General features: G+C 38.7%; 5 protein-coding genes across 9 annotated transcripts in view; 1 reads left to right on the top strand and 4 right to left on the bottom strand.

Annotated features, from left to right (window-relative positions):
* The window catches only part of LOC106297744, a 1710-nt gene extending 640 nt beyond the window's left edge, over window positions 1-1070 (bottom strand). The window contains exons 1-4 of the mRNA XM_013733924.1: window positions 942-1070; window positions 523-609; window positions 208-423; window positions 39-142 (exon numbers count right to left, since the gene is read on the bottom strand). Coding sequence (XP_013589378.1) covers window positions 39-142; window positions 208-423; window positions 523-609; window positions 942-1070 — 536 coding nt within the window. The remainder of the gene's footprint in view (window positions 1-38; window positions 143-207; window positions 424-522; window positions 610-941) is intronic.
* Window positions 1071-7427: 6357 nt separating this feature from the next.
* LOC106299631 (F-box/LRR-repeat protein At3g59250-like) lies at window positions 7428-9107 on the top strand. Its single transcript, XM_013735690.1, has 3 exons — window positions 7428-8348; window positions 8426-8563; window positions 8648-9107. The coding sequence occupies exons 1-3, from the start codon at window positions 7428-7430 to the stop codon at window positions 8969-8971; spliced, it is 1383 nt and encodes a 460-aa protein (XP_013591144.1). The 3' UTR covers window positions 8972-9107.
* Window positions 9108-9366: 259 nt separating this feature from the next.
* LOC106300840 (F-box/LRR-repeat protein At3g59210) lies at window positions 9367-11655 on the bottom strand. 5 transcript variants are annotated; one of them, XM_013737079.1, is made up of 4 exons: window positions 11191-11655; window positions 10178-11073; window positions 9956-10096; window positions 9367-9856 (listed from the first exon to the last, which is right to left on the bottom strand). In XM_013737079.1, the coding sequence occupies exons 1-4, from the start codon at window positions 11264-11266 to the stop codon at window positions 9539-9541; spliced, it is 1431 nt and encodes a 476-aa protein (XP_013592533.1). In that variant the 5' UTR covers window positions 11267-11655; the 3' UTR covers window positions 9367-9538. The 5 variants fall into 5 exon arrangements, with proteins under 5 accessions (XP_013592533.1, XP_013592535.1, XP_013592536.1 ...); XM_013737081.1 differs by having other exon boundaries at window positions 10178-11095; window positions 11448-11654; XM_013737082.1 differs by having other exon boundaries at window positions 11448-11654.
* Window positions 11656-11964: 309 nt separating this feature from the next.
* On the bottom strand, window positions 11965-14045 carry LOC106298896 (F-box/LRR-repeat protein At3g59200). The gene is made up of 4 exons (XM_013735026.1): window positions 13939-14045; window positions 12901-13848; window positions 12639-12779; window positions 11965-12505 (listed from the first exon to the last, which is right to left on the bottom strand). The coding sequence occupies exons 2-4, from the start codon at window positions 13819-13821 to the stop codon at window positions 12104-12106; spliced, it is 1464 nt and encodes a 487-aa protein (XP_013590480.1). The 5' UTR covers window positions 13822-13848; window positions 13939-14045; the 3' UTR covers window positions 11965-12103.
* A 1028-nt stretch (window positions 14046-15073) lies between these two features.
* Window positions 15074-17316, bottom strand: LOC106296441 (F-box/LRR-repeat protein At3g59190). Its single transcript, XM_013732574.1, has 4 exons — window positions 17197-17316; window positions 16077-17067; window positions 15837-15977; window positions 15074-15744 (listed from the first exon to the last, which is right to left on the bottom strand). The coding sequence occupies exons 2-4, from the start codon at window positions 17040-17042 to the stop codon at window positions 15295-15297; spliced, it is 1557 nt and encodes a 518-aa protein (XP_013588028.1). The 5' UTR covers window positions 17043-17067; window positions 17197-17316; the 3' UTR covers window positions 15074-15294.
* Between the last annotated feature and the right edge of the window lie 548 nt (window positions 17317-17864).

Below are 17864 nucleotides of genomic sequence, written 5' to 3'. Positions count from 1 at the left end.
ATTTGGTCATGCTAATGCCTCTGCCCATCGCTCGCAACCGTCCAGGTTGATCAGGTCCCAGTATCTGAGATAGCATATCGTTCTTTGGATTCGTTGTCGTTGAATCGGCATGACCCTCAAGTTCGATCTCTGATGCCTTTCTCTGGAAACACATTAAAATTTCAATAATCACAAAGCAGCAACCAGCAAATCAATATGAAAACTTACAATCTTTTCAGCTGCATTAACATTGACAGGAGTACCATCCTTCTTTGTTCGTGATTTCACCCAAACTCGGAGCCTCGACACTTTTGATGGATCTTCGCTTGACTTTACCAAATCTTCTCTCAGCCTCACCATTCCCTTACGGCCGCAGGTGTGAGGAATCTGATTCTGTCTTCTTTCTTTGTAAGAGTCGCTGACAACCTTAAAGGCCTGACTGGTCTGCTCTTTGACAAATTTACGTCATTCAGCTGTAGAAACATTGTTCGGGTGCATGCTCATCCTAGCTTTAATGGTTGGAGCTTTCCTAACAGCTGTTACCAGACGTGATTTGGATGCTCTCCACAAACATCCCATCTGCTTAAACACAGCAGCCTTTTTAAAGTCTTCGTCCATGTCAAACCTCATCTGTAGTCAGCAATGAGACACATTCAAATACAAGTAAAATGGATCGTAGTTAAATGTAAATTTTTTTCTTATTACCTCAATAGATTACCAGAGCACAGTCTTGATTTCTTCACTGACTTGTCTCCAGTTATCAAGATCACCGGAACATGTTCACGAACTAAGGGACCCAAGTAGGAGGATAACAGTACAGAACCTGGACCACAGGGATCCCCCATATCTGTGAAGTCGACATGTTGCCTTTCAGTTGGATCCTTGGCAATGTGTTTCATCTTTGTAGGTCATCGGCGTCTTTTATGCTGTGATGTAGTAGCTGTGTCAGTCTGAGTCTGCACATCATCAACTGCATCAACAGCTTCTGCTTCTTCCTCCATTTCATTCTGTTTATCCTCCCCCAAGTCCTCTGCTTCTTCCTCCATTTCATTCTCCTCTGTCCTCATTTGATTATATTCTTCTGCCTCCATTTCACCTGAGACTTCTCTGTTTATTATATCTTCGAGGAATTGATCTTCCGCAACCTCCATTTCTACATCTGTCCTTTGCTTCTTCACACGCTTGTTCTTCTGATTCCCCATCTTAGTTCACCTGAAATATAAAAGAGTTAGATAGTCTCAAAGCAAATCAACAACAAACAACACAACAACAAACAACACTCAAAGCAACTGATCAGAAACATTGTTAATTTCATTACACAAACACAATTCATCAAAAAACAGCTTCACAGATTCCTCCCCATTATCAAAAAATTAAATAACTGGTCATCATCCAAAAAATCACAACTTTTCCATTTTCAAACATATATTCCTTCACAGTCAGCTCGAGCATTTCTAGATTCATCAACCAAGTCATCAGCATCCATGGCTACTACTGCTGGCATAGGACCAACATCTGCATGTCCATCTTCAGCATCTTCCTCACGGTATCTTCTTGTAGGACCTCTCATAGCTACATACCAACTAGATGACTAATCTATTCTGGAGTAAAAGACTTGCTTTGCTTGTGAGGCGAGGATGTATGGATCAGCTGCAAAAGCCATTTGACTTTGGTTGAGGTTGACTAGTGTAAAGCCATCTTCAACCTTCACTCTGTTACCTATATTTGCCCACTGACAGCGAAATACAGGAATGTAAAAGGTATTGTAATCGATCAGCAGAATCTCCAACACTCTGCCATAGTATGTTACCAAATCAACCATCTGTGAAGTGTCTTTTGCACTAGATCTACACATAGTTGTTGCCTTATATAGAACACCACTGTTCTGACTTTGCCTGTCAACTAAAATCGTTGTCTGTGTTTTTTCCACACACAGGACAACCCATTTTGCCCTTTACTTTGCAGCCTGCAAGATTCCCATATGCTGGAAAATCCTGAATAGTCCAGAGAAGCATAGCTCTTAATGTGAAAGTGGTGTGGCTGACTGCATCATACGTTGACTCTCCTTTCTCCCACAGGTGGTTTAGATCCTCTATAAGCGGTTCTAAGTACACATCAATATTGTTACCAGGTTGGCTTGGACCAGGAATCAGCAACGACAACATGATGTTCTCCTCCTTCATACACTTTTCAGGTGACATGTTGTAAATGACAAGCAAAACAGGCCAACAGCTGTAGTTCACATTCTTCATGTTGAAAGGATTGAACCCATCTGTGGACAGCCCAAGCCGAAGATTTCTTTCTTCAGCGGCAAATGAAGGGTATCTGTCATTCATTTGATTACAAGTAACAGAATCAACCGGATGTCTGCTTTTTCCATCAGTGCTCTTATTAGTAAAATGCCACCTCAAGTCCTTTGACATGTCCTCTGACCTGAACATCCTCTTCAGCCGTGGGATTATGGGAAAATACCTTAGAACTTTCTGTGGAATACCTTTCTTCACATCACCTGTGCGCAAGTTAATCTTCCATCTTGAAGCATTGCATTTCGGACATTTGTCTAGCTTCTCAAACTCCTTTCTGAATAGACAGCAGTCATTCACACAGGCGTGTATCTTCTCATAACCCATATCAAAAGATCTCAAAAACCTCTTCACTTCGTACAAGGACGTGTGCAAGACATTATCCTCGGGTAGCATCTGTGGCAAAGTCTCAAGCAGCAGATCGAAGCTTCTATCAGACCAACCACTCTGTGTCTTTATCCTAAAGAGTGAAACAATTGCAGAGAGCTTGCTGTGGTTAGCACAACTTGGATACATAGGTGTTTCTGCATCGTCTAGCTTAGCAAGAAACTCATCTTCTGCCTTATCTTCACCTTCAGCAACCTCACTTAAGTCACCATGCCTAAGAAACTCTTCATCAACAAAGGCAGCTGCTTGGTATAACCCTAAAATCTCATTCCTCTTCTCACTTCCATTGCTTCTACTGTCAGTCCCTGACATTACTTCTCCATGGTGATACCAATCCTCCCTCATCTTGTAACTCAAATCCATTCCTCTTGTTACTAGTTGATCCACAATAACACTGGCTGAGTGACGAGCTACGTTGCGACAATCAATACATGGGCAAATGATCAACTCAGACTCTCGCAAATCTGCACCAACACACCTCACAAATTCCCACGCACCACTCTCATAACCAGGATCAGCTCTTCGGTTTAGACACATGAAAGCATAATTTCAACACTCTTAATCACACACAAAAATTCAGTTCCTATAATATATATTGTTTTTCCTTACCTGTTTAGATGAACCCATGACTTTTCGACCATTTTATGTTCTAAGTTTCTAATCGATAGACCAACAAAATCAAACAAAGCCATATGATTATGTCAAACATACACCAAACAGTGACATTCACAGAGGAACACATAAACAATCAACGATTCAATCAGATACTATAACTCAGTCATTCAAAAAGATCAACAAGAAACGATTTCTATTTGGCTGAAAAAGAATCACCTGATCAATACGATCCTTCGGATTTCAACTCCACTAGCTTCACTCGAGAAAGGAACAATCAAAACCTAAAACCTGCAAAGCAAAAGAGAAGAGAAAGGAACACTCAAAGCTTCAGTCGAGAAAGGAACAACAATCGTGTTCGCCCATGACGATATCAAATGCAAAACGGAATTGATTACCACCTGACTTCTCGTGATTCTGTAACCTGACTTCTCTCCTCCTAATCTTCAGTGAAATCGAAATCGTAAAAGCAGAAGCAAATCAAAGGAATTCATCTGAGAAATCAGATAAATCAAAGGAATTACAGACAAAATCGAATATGGGTTAACCGGGAATCTGACTGTCGGCGAAAACAACACCGTTCAGACACGAAGATCGATCAAAAATCTGAGAGATTGGGCTTCCCAATCATTTTTTTTTCTTCGATGGTTTCTATGTGAAGAGGGAAGGAGAGGCGGAAAAGGTTAAAACTAAACCCAAGTCTTTTGCATCGCGACAACACTTTACTCTGTTTTACTGTATTTTTTATTAATTTTTTTACCGGATTAAATTTATCGCTAGCGAGGAACTAACACTATGAAAAAGATGGGTATCGGATTACACCATTTTTGGTAGCAGTTTGAGAATTCGTGCTACCGTGAACTGCTACCAATAGCCATATTTCTTGTAGTGTTAGTGAGTTCTTGACAGTATACCTTGTAGACAAGCTTAGAGATACCCGTTGATATGATCACAACTTGTGCAACCAAAAGGGTTAGACACACTGTAGCAAAGGCAGAGAGGTCATAAATCCAGGAGGTAAAACCTTGTAATACCGGTGAGTCTTGAGTATCCGAATACAAGTTTGTACACGAGCTAATGTAACGGAAAACTTCCATTGACGACACAATGCTCCCTACAAAACTATCACCCAAACCAAGTGAAAGATTTTGAAGGTAAGTAGGTTCCATAACGGAAAACACTAGGCTATCAAAGTCCAAACTACTTTGGTTCAATGTAAGGAAGCAACTACTATCACATTTCTTTCCCAACTGCCACGAATGGGGAGAAAATAGCAACAATGCATCCACTGTTAAAGCACAAACCAACGAAGAACTGTATATCACAGTAAGGGGTTGCTCCAAGGCTAGAGAATTACCATTGGAGACTTTGAGAGCAGTGACAAAAGAGCCCAAACCACACATGAATAAAGCCGCAAACATCCTGAAACTTTGACTACTTCTCAAACAGCACGACAAGTGAAAGAAACTTTGGACATTTACCAACACATAGAGCAAATCAATCGCAGTGACCAAAGCTTCATAATACCAGCCTAAGAGTATATCACTTCTTATAACAAACCCAGCTACCAAAGATCCACAAATCTGAGAGACTTGAGGAGAGAAGCTTGAAGGGCCAAAATAGAACCTGATAGCGTTAGAAGGAGCCGGGGAAGACCAGTAGATGAGACTGCATACTGCCGTAATTGAGTTACTGAAAAACTCAAAAGTAAGCACCACTGGACTTGAGAGAGTTACCGAACCAGACATACAAAGGATTCGCTGCAAGACTGGTAAATCCTTCACGAGACTTGATACAAACCCGTCAAAATCCAAATCCGGTGGATCTGGAGGGTCCGGTGGGTCTGGTGGGCTCAGAAAATCAGAGCCACCATGAACAGCAGAGGAAGATCCTTTAGCAGAAGCGGAGGCTGGCAGATCTGGAGAAAATAACTCCGAATCACAAACCAAGAGACCCATCATCAGAAAGCAAGAGGAAGAAGAAAGGAAGAGGAGGGAGAAAGGAAGAGGAGGGAGAAAGGAGAAGAGATTCTCACCAGCGAGCGTGAGGCTCGCCGGCGGCGGCTACACTATCAAACCCTAATCGCCAAAGGAGGAGAGAGGTGAGAGTGTCGAACAAGCTCATAGAAAGCAGTTAGCCTTCTTCTTCTACAAGAAATAGAAATGTGGATGATTCAAATGAAATTTGGGATTACTCATATATACACGGAGTTGTAACGCCGTCGGCCGGGGTGATGCTCCTCTCCCGTGTTATGTGGAGGCGAATCGGCCCGGGTGATCCTCCTCGCTGCCTCGGCTGTAACTGCTACGGCCCGTTGGCGGTTTTGGAAACAGAGAAGGTTGGGATTTTGGGAGAAGTTTTCCGATCACAAAATATTCCCATAATTCAGAATGTGGTGATGATGTCGATCTAATATGTGAATAAGATCATGGCCATGGTATAAAATTAACAAGAAAAATTACAAAGGAGGTGGATGTGGATATTGAAGTGCCACAAACTATTTGACATGAAATAATTATTAGTTTTTTTTACACGCAGGTTTTACCGTTTGTTTGAAAAGGTAAAGTGGCAATATTATATGAAAGCCACTCCATGTATAGGTGTACTAGAGAAATTGGACATCTAACTAATTAGTGTTTTTTGATGGTTATACAGCCTAATTTCCATTAATAAAACTATGAAAAAATCAAAAAACCATGGTGATATAGTTTGTTAGTAGATGACTTCTCTTTATTATGTTTTAGAAGCTTTTTGTTTTAAGTTTCTCAAAAAAAATAATGCATTGATTGTAAAAAATAATTTGAGGTGAATAAATTTAAAACTCATTCAAATTTTTGAATTAGTTTATATAATTTAAATGTGACTTGTTTATATATATATATGATATTAGATAAAAATAAATAAAAATAATAATGTTAAAAATTGTTTAGGGCATCCAAAAACATTCGGGATGATTGGTTGAGGTTGTAGGAGCTGTGCACAGTTTTTTTAATTTCTACATCCATTTTTTAAAGCGATCATACTTTTATTTTAAAAACTGAATCTAAACCCAAAACATTATAAAAGGAAATATGTTAGTTTTAAAAAGCACTTTTTCTAGAGATTTTATACAGTGCTCTGAAAAGTTTCTACAGCAAAATAAATTAAAGCTAAAAATCTAGAGCTTGAGGGGATGATTGGTTGGGGCTGTAGATGCTCTGGACAGCCAAAATTTAATCTACAGCTATATATGTCAACCAATCGAGCTGTTTTTCTTAAAAAACTCACAGCAAAAAAATCTTTGTAAAATCAAAATATGGCTGTATAGAGCTTTATTTCCAGAGCAAAAAAATAGTGCTTTAGAAATCTACAGCAAAGAAAGTTACAGCAAATAAATCTACAGATTAAATTCTACAGCAAAAAATATAAAGTTACAACACTTACCAATCATCCCCTAAATCTTAGAGCAAAAACCAGAAAGCCACAGTGTCTACCAATCACCCCCGTTGTAGGTACTGTATATCAGGAAGACAGAAACATTACACAACAGAGAAATCTTTGTTGATTATTTAAGTGACATTATGATGATAGTAAAACTATGTTAATGTAAAGATTTTCCGTCTCTCTTTAATGCAGTTCCAAAATCAATAATACCAAAAAGCTTTCTACTGGATGATTTGATTCTTAAATTATTATTTTTGACGTGCAAGCATTTTTTTTAAAAATCATCAGTTCGTGTATAAATGCAGGGAATTGACCAAGATTGGTATCAATCTCAACAGCAAAAAACAAAAACAAAAGGAAATAAATCTGAATTTATGGGAAACTGATTGCTGTTGAAAGTAATTTATACTTATATATAATTCTCGTTTCCATAATCCTTTGTTTGTATCATAAATTGAATCTTTCTATTAATTGTAACGTATCATTATTCATTATGTAAGGGAGAATATATATATACACATTTGAACGTGGTCAGTGTTTTCTTTAAAATACAAAAATGATGGCTTCTCTGCACTAAAAACTCACACAAGTGAGTTCCCACAACTCTTCTTTTGATCTTGTAATTCTGTAGCCATTTTCTTTTGTGGTTCTTGTTCATATAACACATTCAAAATCATGTCATGTTGTTTTCTATGTAGGTTATAACTGTTGAGATCTGTCACTATGATCAGTTCCAAGAAGATGGATAGAATCAGCAATCTACCAGAAGCTCTGATTAGCCACATATTGTCATTCCTCCCCACAGAAGAGTCTGCTTTGACTTCAGTTCTCTCTAAAAAGTGGCGGTATCTGTTTGCTGACAGACCAAACCTTGACTTCGATGGCTCGGGCATACGTTCTCATCCTGATACGTGTGAATGGGAAATGGCTGACACTCTGAGAGTCTTTACTCGTTTTGTGGATAGAGTGTTGGTGTTGCAAGGGAACTCCACTTTAGACGATTTCTCTTTAAAGTGTGGACATGGTGTTGATCCAGTCTGTGTCACAAACTGGATACTAAATGTGTTGGAACGTGGTGTATCGGATCTTGATTTACACTTCAACCTGGTTGGAGTTTGTCTCCCTTCAGAGGTCTTTATGAGCAAGTCACTGGTGAGGCTGAGGATAGAATCCCAAAACGTTATACCCATGGAAGTGGAAGATGTGTTTCTTCCAAAGCTTGAAACTCTTTACCTCAACAAAGTCATGTTAGGTAATTGTGGAGATTGCTTTGAAAAGGTTACTTCTGGTTGTCACGTCCTTGAAGAGTTAGTTCTGATTAATGTCTACTCTGATTTTTGGAACCGTTCTGTGTCTTCCAAAACCCTCAAGAGACTGATCCTATCTTGTATAGACTATGATAAAAATCCTGATAGCGTTTCATTTGATACGCCCAATGTTGTCTTCTTGGAGTACTATGATTACGTAGCGGGCAAGTATCCAAAGGTCAAGTTTAATTCACTTGTTGAAGCTAGTATCGACCTTGCAATGACAAGTGAGCAGCATGGACTTGCAAGCTATGAACATTTGGTGGGCGATGTAACAGATTTTCTCATGGGAATACGCAATGTTCAGACCCTTAACATATCTGCCAACACTCTTGAGGTATAGTATTGTAACTAACACTGATTTTTTTAGTTAGTTATTTGCATATTGATGAGAAGATACATTTTTGTTTTCAGGTTCTTACTTTCTGCTGTGATCATATACCTGTATTCCACAACATGATTGGTTTAACTATTCAGACACGCAAATCAGGATGGGAATCATTGCCTACTTTATTCAAGAAATGTCCAAATCTTGAAACCTTGGTGTTTGATGTAAGAACACTAATTATATCTCTTTATTGCTATTTTCTAACATAGACAGAACTAGGTTTCTAAGTTGTTTCTACTATGATTCAGGGACTCAGCCACACATTTACAGTCAAGTGTATGGATGTTGATGGGTGCCTATGCAAGTTTTCAGGGGAGGTTCCTACTTGCTTATCATCAAGTCCAGTGAAGGTTTTGAAGATTCTGAGATTTGGTGATTCTGGTGTAGAAAAAGAGACAGATATTATCAAGCACTTCCTAGAGACAATGCCGCAGCTTGAACAGCTGATGATATACTACGATACATTGTTTGATGATAGTGTGATTGAACTGTCAAGTGAACTTAAGAGCTTTCCTACAAAAGCTTCACCAAGTTGTGAGATCCAAGTAATCTTTGGTGACCCCAGCAGCTAAACCAAGATTCTCTCCTCTTGTTTCTACCTTTTTGCTTTCAAGTTTTTGTGACTTTGTGTTTGATGATTTGTGCTTTTTATTGAGACTGCTGGATTATCTTTGGCTTTTCTTTTTGGTTCTTAGTTTGAGTGGCTTTTTTGCCATACAAATCACTCATAATAATAAACTTTCTGAAAAATTGCATTGTTATTGTGTGAATATGTGAGCATAATATACTCTATCAACAAAATGCAGCATCACAAGTAGAACTTTTTGAAACGCAACAGACTACAGTCTAGTTTCTACTCCACTTCACTTAAATAACAGTCTCCTATAGATAGTTAGGTCTCATGTCAAGCTTATTCTCCATTGAAAGACAGCATCTATAAATAAATAAAGCAAAACATGAACCCAACTTTCTCACAACAAAAGCATAAAACACTAACCAACAAAGTTGAATCAATAAATCTTTATTTTGAGTTTTATGTATTTTAGTAACTACATATACTTGTAGCCAAGAGAAACATCCATTGGTAAAGGAGCCAAGAAACCAGAAAGGTTCTTCTAGAGGATCAATGCAAATTTCATCTATAAGGAAATAGGCAGAGTAACTGATAAGCCGAGGCTATCAGAGATTACTTGGATCTTGCACTTGGATGAAGCTGCTGCAGGAAGCATCTGAAGTTGGCTTGATACTTCAACCAGATCATCTTCGATTGATGTATTGTAGTATACTATGAGCCGTTCGAGATTCAACATCTTCTGTAGGAATTGGTTGATCATTACTATCTCCATCGCCATGTCCACATCGTCATCATCGCCGGCTTCTCCAAATTTCAATATCTTAAGAAACTTCACCGGACAATGTGTTAGGGAAGGACTACTTGTAGCTTTGTGAGTGAGTCCCTAAAACATTAAAGAAACATCAATACAAAATGGTTTACAAAAAAGGCTTTGATGTAAATGGAGCCAAGAGATTCATTTTCAAGGGTTTAGTTCATCTACTTGGAAGACGAGAGTTTCAAGATTTGGACAGTTCTTGAGAAGTTGTGGCAATGATTCCCATCCCACTTCTTGGTTACTCTCAATAGTTAGATGAGTCAAGTTTCTTAACACTGGTATTGCTTCACAGCAAAAGTTAAGTGTCTAAAACAAAACAAAAGAAAAATCAATAAGTTCATTTCCAATCACTAACTAAAAACCTTAAGTAATGTTAGACTGACATACCTCAAGAGTGTCATAAGATAAGTAAAGGGTCTTCACATTGCATATTCCCATAAGAAGCTCTGTTGCGTTACCAACCATCTCTCTTTCCTCATCATCATTAGATACATATCTGACATTTGCTTTCTGATCATTTGTCATCCGAATATCGATACTAGCTTCAACCAGCGAATCAAAATTCAATTTTGGATACTTCTTTGCAATATTATCAGAATATTTGAAGTAGACAACGTTTGGAGTATCAAATGATACACTCTTTGGATTGTCATCACAGTGTGCACAGCAGAGAGTTAGTCTCTTCAGGATTTTTGAAGCCACATAGCAAGAACCCCAATAACCCCACTCAAGATTACCCAAACTTAATTCCTCAAGCACAGGACAACCAGACAGAAGCTTTGCAGAACCAATCTCACCCTCTACAAACACAACTGAGTCTAGAATCAGAGTCCTGAGCCTTGGAAGATAAACATTTCTCAGTTTAACTTTGGGACCATCTTCAGGTCCTATCTTCAGCCTAACCAGTGTCTTACTCACAAAAACCTTCGAAGGCAACCAATAAACCCATGAGGAAGAGACGTGTAGAGAAAGATCTGATACACCATGTCTCAGCACGTTTGATATCCAAGGGTACACGTCTTCGTCCTCAAAACCATCTCCACATTTTAGAGAGAACTTGTTAACATGATCTTTCCCTCGTAGCTTCAACACTCTATCCACAAAATCTATAAAACTCGTATGATCCGTATGCTGAGAGGAAAAGCTCTCGAAATCAAGATTTGGTACAAGAGCAAACAGATGTCGCCATCTTTTTGAGAGAAGTGATGTCACAGCAGCTTCTTTTGTAGACAAGTTGGATAAGATTTGGCAAAGAAGATTGTCTGGTAAATCATCCATGTTTCCTATAGACATGCACTTACAAACCTGAACAATATATCCAAAACAAGTGGAGTTCAAAAGCTGAAACTCCAAACTAGTTTCAAGGTCTATTCCTCTACACAGGAACAACAAAACTAAACCATTAAGCACGGGATGGTGGGCTACTGGTCTTGAGGCAGTTTCTCCGCCAATACGAACCCGGCTTCGAAACCCCATGTGGCCACCAGGGCCCTCCCTACTAATTCCTGGTGGAAATTACGTGGCTGCTACGGGCTTTTTGGGATTTTCACCTCACTCGCCGGATCTCCACGGTTAAAAAAAAAAACAAAAAACAAAAAAACAAAACTAAACCAGATCATATAGGACACAAGAACAAAGTAAAGATTAGAAAACTTACTTGGGCTGAGTGTAAAAGAAGAGTCGCCCTACATGTGCAACCAGACAGAGGAGGTTCAATAAGGGAGTGGAAGAGGACAGAAGATTTGTATTATTTATTTTTTGTTGCAGAACTTCTGGATCTTGTAAACATGGAAGAAGCAAAACATGATACTATACATTATCTCCCAACTACCAAGACTGAAAAAAATATTATATTCACAAACTTTCCTTTTTGTCAATATTCACAAACTAAAAGGACATTAGCTTTGTTTCCTTCACAAACTAAAGATAATGTTAATAATTCATTATTTTTGTCGGCTCTGAGAAGTCACTTTCAAACGTTTAGACTTCTATATAATGGAACTTTTCAAAATAAAAAGGTTATAGAAAGGAAAGTCATTTATTTCTATTATTAAATGTTCATACAGTCTTAAATTTACTAAGTATTAAATTCGTAGTCCTGTTTATAAGGAAAACGAAGAAACTTAGTTTTCGATGTATACTAAGAACTCGAGTAATGAGTTGAGAAACAACATTTGTGATTTAACACAACACAAACTTAGCATTCTTAAGTTTCAAAAAGTACAACAAAAGCATAACACAGCAGTCTGTAAACTAAGATGCTGAGCAGAGTACAAAAGACATAAGAAAAAGGAAACCTTAACTGCTTTGAGTTTACGTCAAAGCCTTGAGAAACCAGGAGTATTCTTCATTTGGAGGAGCAGACCATTTCTTTGATAAGGTAGAAGGCAAAGTAGAGGACAAGCTAAGATTCGGTGAGATTACTTGGAAATTGCACTTTGGTGAAGCTATTCTAGGAATACTCTGAAGCTTCTTGGATAGATCAAACACGGAAGGGTCATATGATATGTTGAAGTAAACTACCAACTGTTCAATCCGTGGCATTTTCTCCAAAAAATGCATTATCTGCTCCATTTCCATCCCCTCATCATCGATGTCTACAGATAGAATGATCTTTAGCACCTTCACAGCAGAAGATGAAAGGCAAGAAGGATTCTTCAGAGGTTTACAAAGGCACATGTTGCCACATCCATCGGTACTTTTGTGGACAAGACCCTGTAGAAAAGCATTAAGGAACGTCTCAAAGTCAAAGTTGATTACCAACAAAAAGAATGAAAACAAAGGTAAGTTGTATAATGTTTTCATGTGAGTGAAAAACAGAGATGCTTTACTGGTTTTTGTTTTGTACCTTGAAAATAAGGGTTTCTAGAATTGGACAATTCGGTAGAAGAGCTGGCAATGAATCCCATCCACTTTCATCATTACTCTCAATCGTTAACTGAATCAGGTTGTTAAATACCGGTGTAGCTTCACAGCAGAAAGTACATACCTGAAACAACAACAACAACAAATAGACAAAGCAACTCACTTGTGATCACTAGCTGAAGCCATTATAACAACAATGCTATACTAAAAAGGCTGTAGAGAAAAGATGTGATTGACATACAAACCTCAAGTGTTTTGGCAGATAGATATAAGATCTGAACATTGCATAATCCCAAAAGAAAATTTGTTGCATTACCAACCATCTCCTTCTCCTCTTCATACTCTTCAGAGAAATAGCCATCTTCTTCAGAGAAGTCTGCATCTGCACTTTGATCTTCAGAGAGTCGAAGGCCGATATGAGCTTCAACAAGCGAACTGAAATTAACCTTAGGATACTCTCTCGCAATATTGTCAGAATATTCCAAGTACTCAAGGTTTGGAGTATCAAACCAGACGCTCATTGGATTCTCATCAAAGTCATCCAAGAAGATCGTTAGCCTCTTGAGGGTTGTGACAGAAACAGAGCAAAACTCCCAGTTTTCCCACCCCATATTCGTGAGAACCAACTCCTCAAGCACGGGACAGCCAGAGAGAAGCCTCGCAAACCCAACACCTTCTTCTTCAAACACAACGGAATCAATATCAAGAATCTTGAGCTTTGGAAGAAACACATCTTCAACATCAGCGCTGAAAGTGACATCATGTCCTTCTCCTAGTTTCAACCTAACCAGTGTCTTGCTAACAAAGATCTCATGAGGCAAGGGATACTCCGAGAGGCGTAGAGTAAGATCCGAAACACCGCGTCCCAAAGCATGTAATATCCAAACAGTGACATGAACTGGATCGGGATAATCAGTTAAGTGGAGAGAGAATCTTTTTAAAGGAGCAGTCCCTTGGAGATCCAATAACATATCAACAAACTCCATGAAACTTGGACTGTTGCCGTTGCTTTTAAAATCAAGATTTGTCACAGAGGCAAACAAAAAGCGCCACCTTTTAGAGAGAACCGATGTGGAAGCTGCTTCTTTTGTCGGGAGGAAAGACAAGATGTGGGAGATGAGAGGATCTGGCAGACCGCTGAACATATCTCTTGAGACAAAATCCATTGTTTTCTTTCGAACAGAACTCAAAACCTAAGCAATAACAAGAACAATATCATTAAACTACAAAACAGTTCCAAAGTCTTGTCTTTGTACATAATCTCGTAAGAAGAAGAAGCTTACTTGGACGCCACCAAAATCACCAGCTTTGTGGAGAGACGAACTTGAAACTGAAAAAGTAGGGTTTTTTCAATTGTCTATCGTTGAGAGATAGGAGCAATGTGGCGGGATGTGTGGCTTCCAATGTCAAACGATGTCGTATAAGTGGTGAGTGGTAGCACGCACCGCTAGGAACGACACCGTATGTGACCAATGTGATTAGAGTAGAACGCATACTATGAGTCATAGGGGTGGGCATAATAACCGATACCCGAACCCGACCCGAAGTAAGTGGTTCGGTTCGGGTTCGGTTAGTGCCAAATACCCGATCGGTTTTATTCCTATCCCTTTTCGGTTAACCGAACCCGATCGGTTATTATCCGATACCCGAACCTACCCGAACATAACCGAACTTAACCAAAACCTTACCATTTATGATTTATTCCCTTTCCCAAAATTGTGTCGTGCAATATACCAAGCATCATACAAATCGTTTAGTGTTCCCGAAAATTATGTTTCCTAAATTCTTCTTAGGTGGTTAAGATTTAATCTCATAAATTAACAAATTGGAAACCTTAAATACTCATCTTTTTTTTTTTTTCTTACTCAGTGATGTCGAGAAACCGAACAAGTATTAATTGTCGATTTTTATTTCATTTTCTTTCATTTGTTTTGATTTTGCGTGTATGATGATTAGAAGTTTGATTATGTTTGTATGATGCGTAAAATTTCGTCGATTTTGTTTGATGTTTGGTTGTAAAGTTTATTAGATTTTGTTTGATGTTTGGTTGTAAAGTTTATTAGAGGAATGCAACGTGGTTTACTTGTTTATGTTCAGTAGAGGTTTTGTTTGATTTACTTGTTTATGCACAGTTTGATGTTTGTATAATGTTTCGGGAATGGTTTCAAGACAGGTCAGAATATGTTTTTCAAAAAAAAAAAATGTTTGAAGTTCGGATATCAGATATATCCGAAATATCCGAACCCGAAGTGAAAAAACCCGAACCCGACCCGAAATGTCAAAATACCCTAACGGGTTCTATACTCTTATACCGAAATACCCGAATATCCGAAATACCCGATCCGAACCCGAACGCCCACCCCTATGAGAAGCTGAGAAAGCAAGACACTGATGTGAGACATCAAGACACTGATGGAGAAAAACAAAGCTAAAAGCAGAAGTCTTTTTCAACAACAAACATAACAGAGAAGGTTCCTTGGAGTTCTACTAGACATTGTAGCAAACTTTACAAAAGCTTACGCGCATATCATCAAACATGAATAACAAGAAAGTACTTATGGAGCAGCTGAAAGAGACCAGACTAACACTAACAACCAAGGCTTTGCTAATCTTGTCTGAGATATGAAGCTGGATGATCTTCAAACCGGGAAGGTATTCTTAAAGAAGACGAGCCCACTTGTTGCTGAAGTAGAGTGCACGGTAGTTGAGAAGCTAATGTTATCAGAGACTACTTGGATCTTGCATCTGGTTGAGGCTACCTTCTCAAGCTGTTGAAATCCGTTTGATACTATTTCCAGATCACTGTCAAACGGAGTATCATAGTATATCACCACTTCTTCAAGATTCGGCATTGTTTCCACGAAGTGGTTGATCAGATCCGACTGCTTATCCATGTCATCCTTATAAGTAGTGATCTCTCCAAACTTCAACACCTTCAGCTTCTTCACAGGACTTGATGATAGCCAACTCGGAGTGCCTAACCAAGGTTTGCATACACACCTGTCCGCACCCTTGACAAAACATTCATTTGTATCTTTGAAACGGTATCCCTCATCAAAACATTGGTTTGTGTCTCCGTAATGGAGTCCCTGAAGTACAAATACAATCAAGGAAATTGTTATTCTTCAGAACTTAAAAGTGTGTTTGAAAACAAATGCAGTAAAAGGATTTGAGATGGTACTTGGAAAACAAGGGTTTCTAGATTTGGACAGTTCTTGAGTAGGTTCGGCAATGATTCCCAATCCACGTCTTGGTCAGTCTCAATGGTTAAATGAATCAGGTTGTTGAAGACTGGTATTTCTTTACAGCAGAAAGTAAGGACCTGAAACAACAACAAGTAACAAGAACATGGTTCACATGTTTAATTCTTACAACTTACAAAGAAACTAAGAACACATAGATGAGATTGGTATATGCTAACCTCAAGAGCCTGGGACGATAGGTAAAGGATCTTAACATGACTTATTCCCATGAGAAAATCTGTTGCACTTACGTCTTTCCTTAGCTTATAGCCGTAATGTCGGTTTACTAGATCTCTTCCGCGAAAGACCTGACCAGGTGTCATTCTAATGCCTACACTAGCTTCAACAAGCGAATCAAGATTCATTTTTGGATACTTGGCCGCAACAGTATCAGTTAATTCTAAGTAGACCAGACTTGGAGTGTCCAAAGACACACTCTCTGGATTCTCCTCATCGTACTCACAATAGATTATCAGTCTCTTGAGAGTTGGGTTTGAGACAGAGCAAGCGCCACAAAAGTCCCACGTCATTTTAACCATAACCAACTCCTCAAGAACGTGACAACCAGAAACTAGCTTCCCAAACGCAGCACCACTCTCGTCAGCGAAAGAAACGTCATTCATATGCAAAGTCTTGAGCTTTGGAAGTGAAACTTCTCTGACATCAATGATGAACTCATCTGTACCAGCTAGTTTAAGCTTAACCAACGTCTTGCTCATCAAAACCTGTGGAGGCAAAGGATACTCGTGTTCCGAAGAGATGTACAGATCAAGATCAACTACACCACGCTCCAATGCTTTGAGTACCCAACGGTTGACGCGAGATGTAACACAAGCAATTTTACACCTTAGAGAGAATTTGTTCAACGGAGCGTTCCCTTGCAAGGCCATGACTCTTTCCACAAAAAGCTTGAAGCTTTTACGCAAATGGCGCCTTCTCTTTCTACCCATTTTAGGACGGTCGTAGATGGTGTTGTCAAGATCGAGATTTGTTACGAAAGCGAGAAGATGTCTCCACCTTTTCGAGAGGACTGAGGTCAAAGCTGCATCTTTTGTGGAGAGGAAGGATAAGATGTGGCAGATGATTGCGTCTGGTAGGCTGCTGATCAAGTCTTTGGAGCCAGTATCCATCTTTTTCGAGTTCATTGGAGACGAGTCAGAGAGTTGTGACCTGTGGATGAAGAAACGAGGCTTGTGTAAGTAATTAGACAAAACACACAGCAGTGGTTTGTGTTGTGCTCAAATGCAGAATCTGAGAACTGAGAATCAATAAACATTGAGCTTGAAGCTGGGAACTTACAGAGGTTTGAATGCTTGAAGGGGGAAAGGAAACTAGGGTTTATGCCATTGTCGCGGAGAGTGAAGTTGTGCTCCGTGTTGAGTCCCGACGCTGTTCGGTCGTAGATGAGTTCATTAGATCTTTTCTAACTGGGCTTTGATATGTTGTAAATTGTTGGCCTGAGCTTATGTCTTTCATCTTTGTATTGGGCCACAGTTCTGATCCCTTTGTTGTCTTAGCAAAAATGAAAGATTTTTTAGTTCTTATGTATTACTGGCCAAAACCCGCACTACGCCGCGGAATATTATAACATTAGTGTAAGATTTTCATGCTTAAACGGAACTGACTTCGAATTAAACTGTTACTTTTTTCCCAATAAAAATGAAAACAACACAGTTCGAATCATCAGACTTAGAAGCAAGATGGCTTGTCCCAACTTGCTAAGTAATTGCAACTTTCTCTCTATCTCTAGAAAGCTTCTTTCCAAACATAATATAATACTTCTTCCGTTTCCGAAAGAAAGATTTTCTAGAGTATTCACATATATTAAGAATATAATAAATATTTACAATTGAATTTATTATTTATTTTACTATACATTTTTCAATAAATATCAACCAATAGTGTTCAACCAATTCAAATATTTTCTATTAATATTTCTTAAAAGTATACAATTTTTCAACATTAAC

The sequence above is a fragment of the Brassica oleracea genome, chromosome C6 (genome assembly GCF_000695525.1).
Source record: "Brassica oleracea var. oleracea cultivar TO1000 chromosome C6, BOL, whole genome shotgun sequence".
In the NCBI taxonomy this organism is placed as follows: Eukaryota; Viridiplantae; Streptophyta; class Magnoliopsida; order Brassicales; family Brassicaceae; genus Brassica; species Brassica oleracea.
This window is presented reverse-complemented; position numbering and strand designations above follow the sequence as displayed.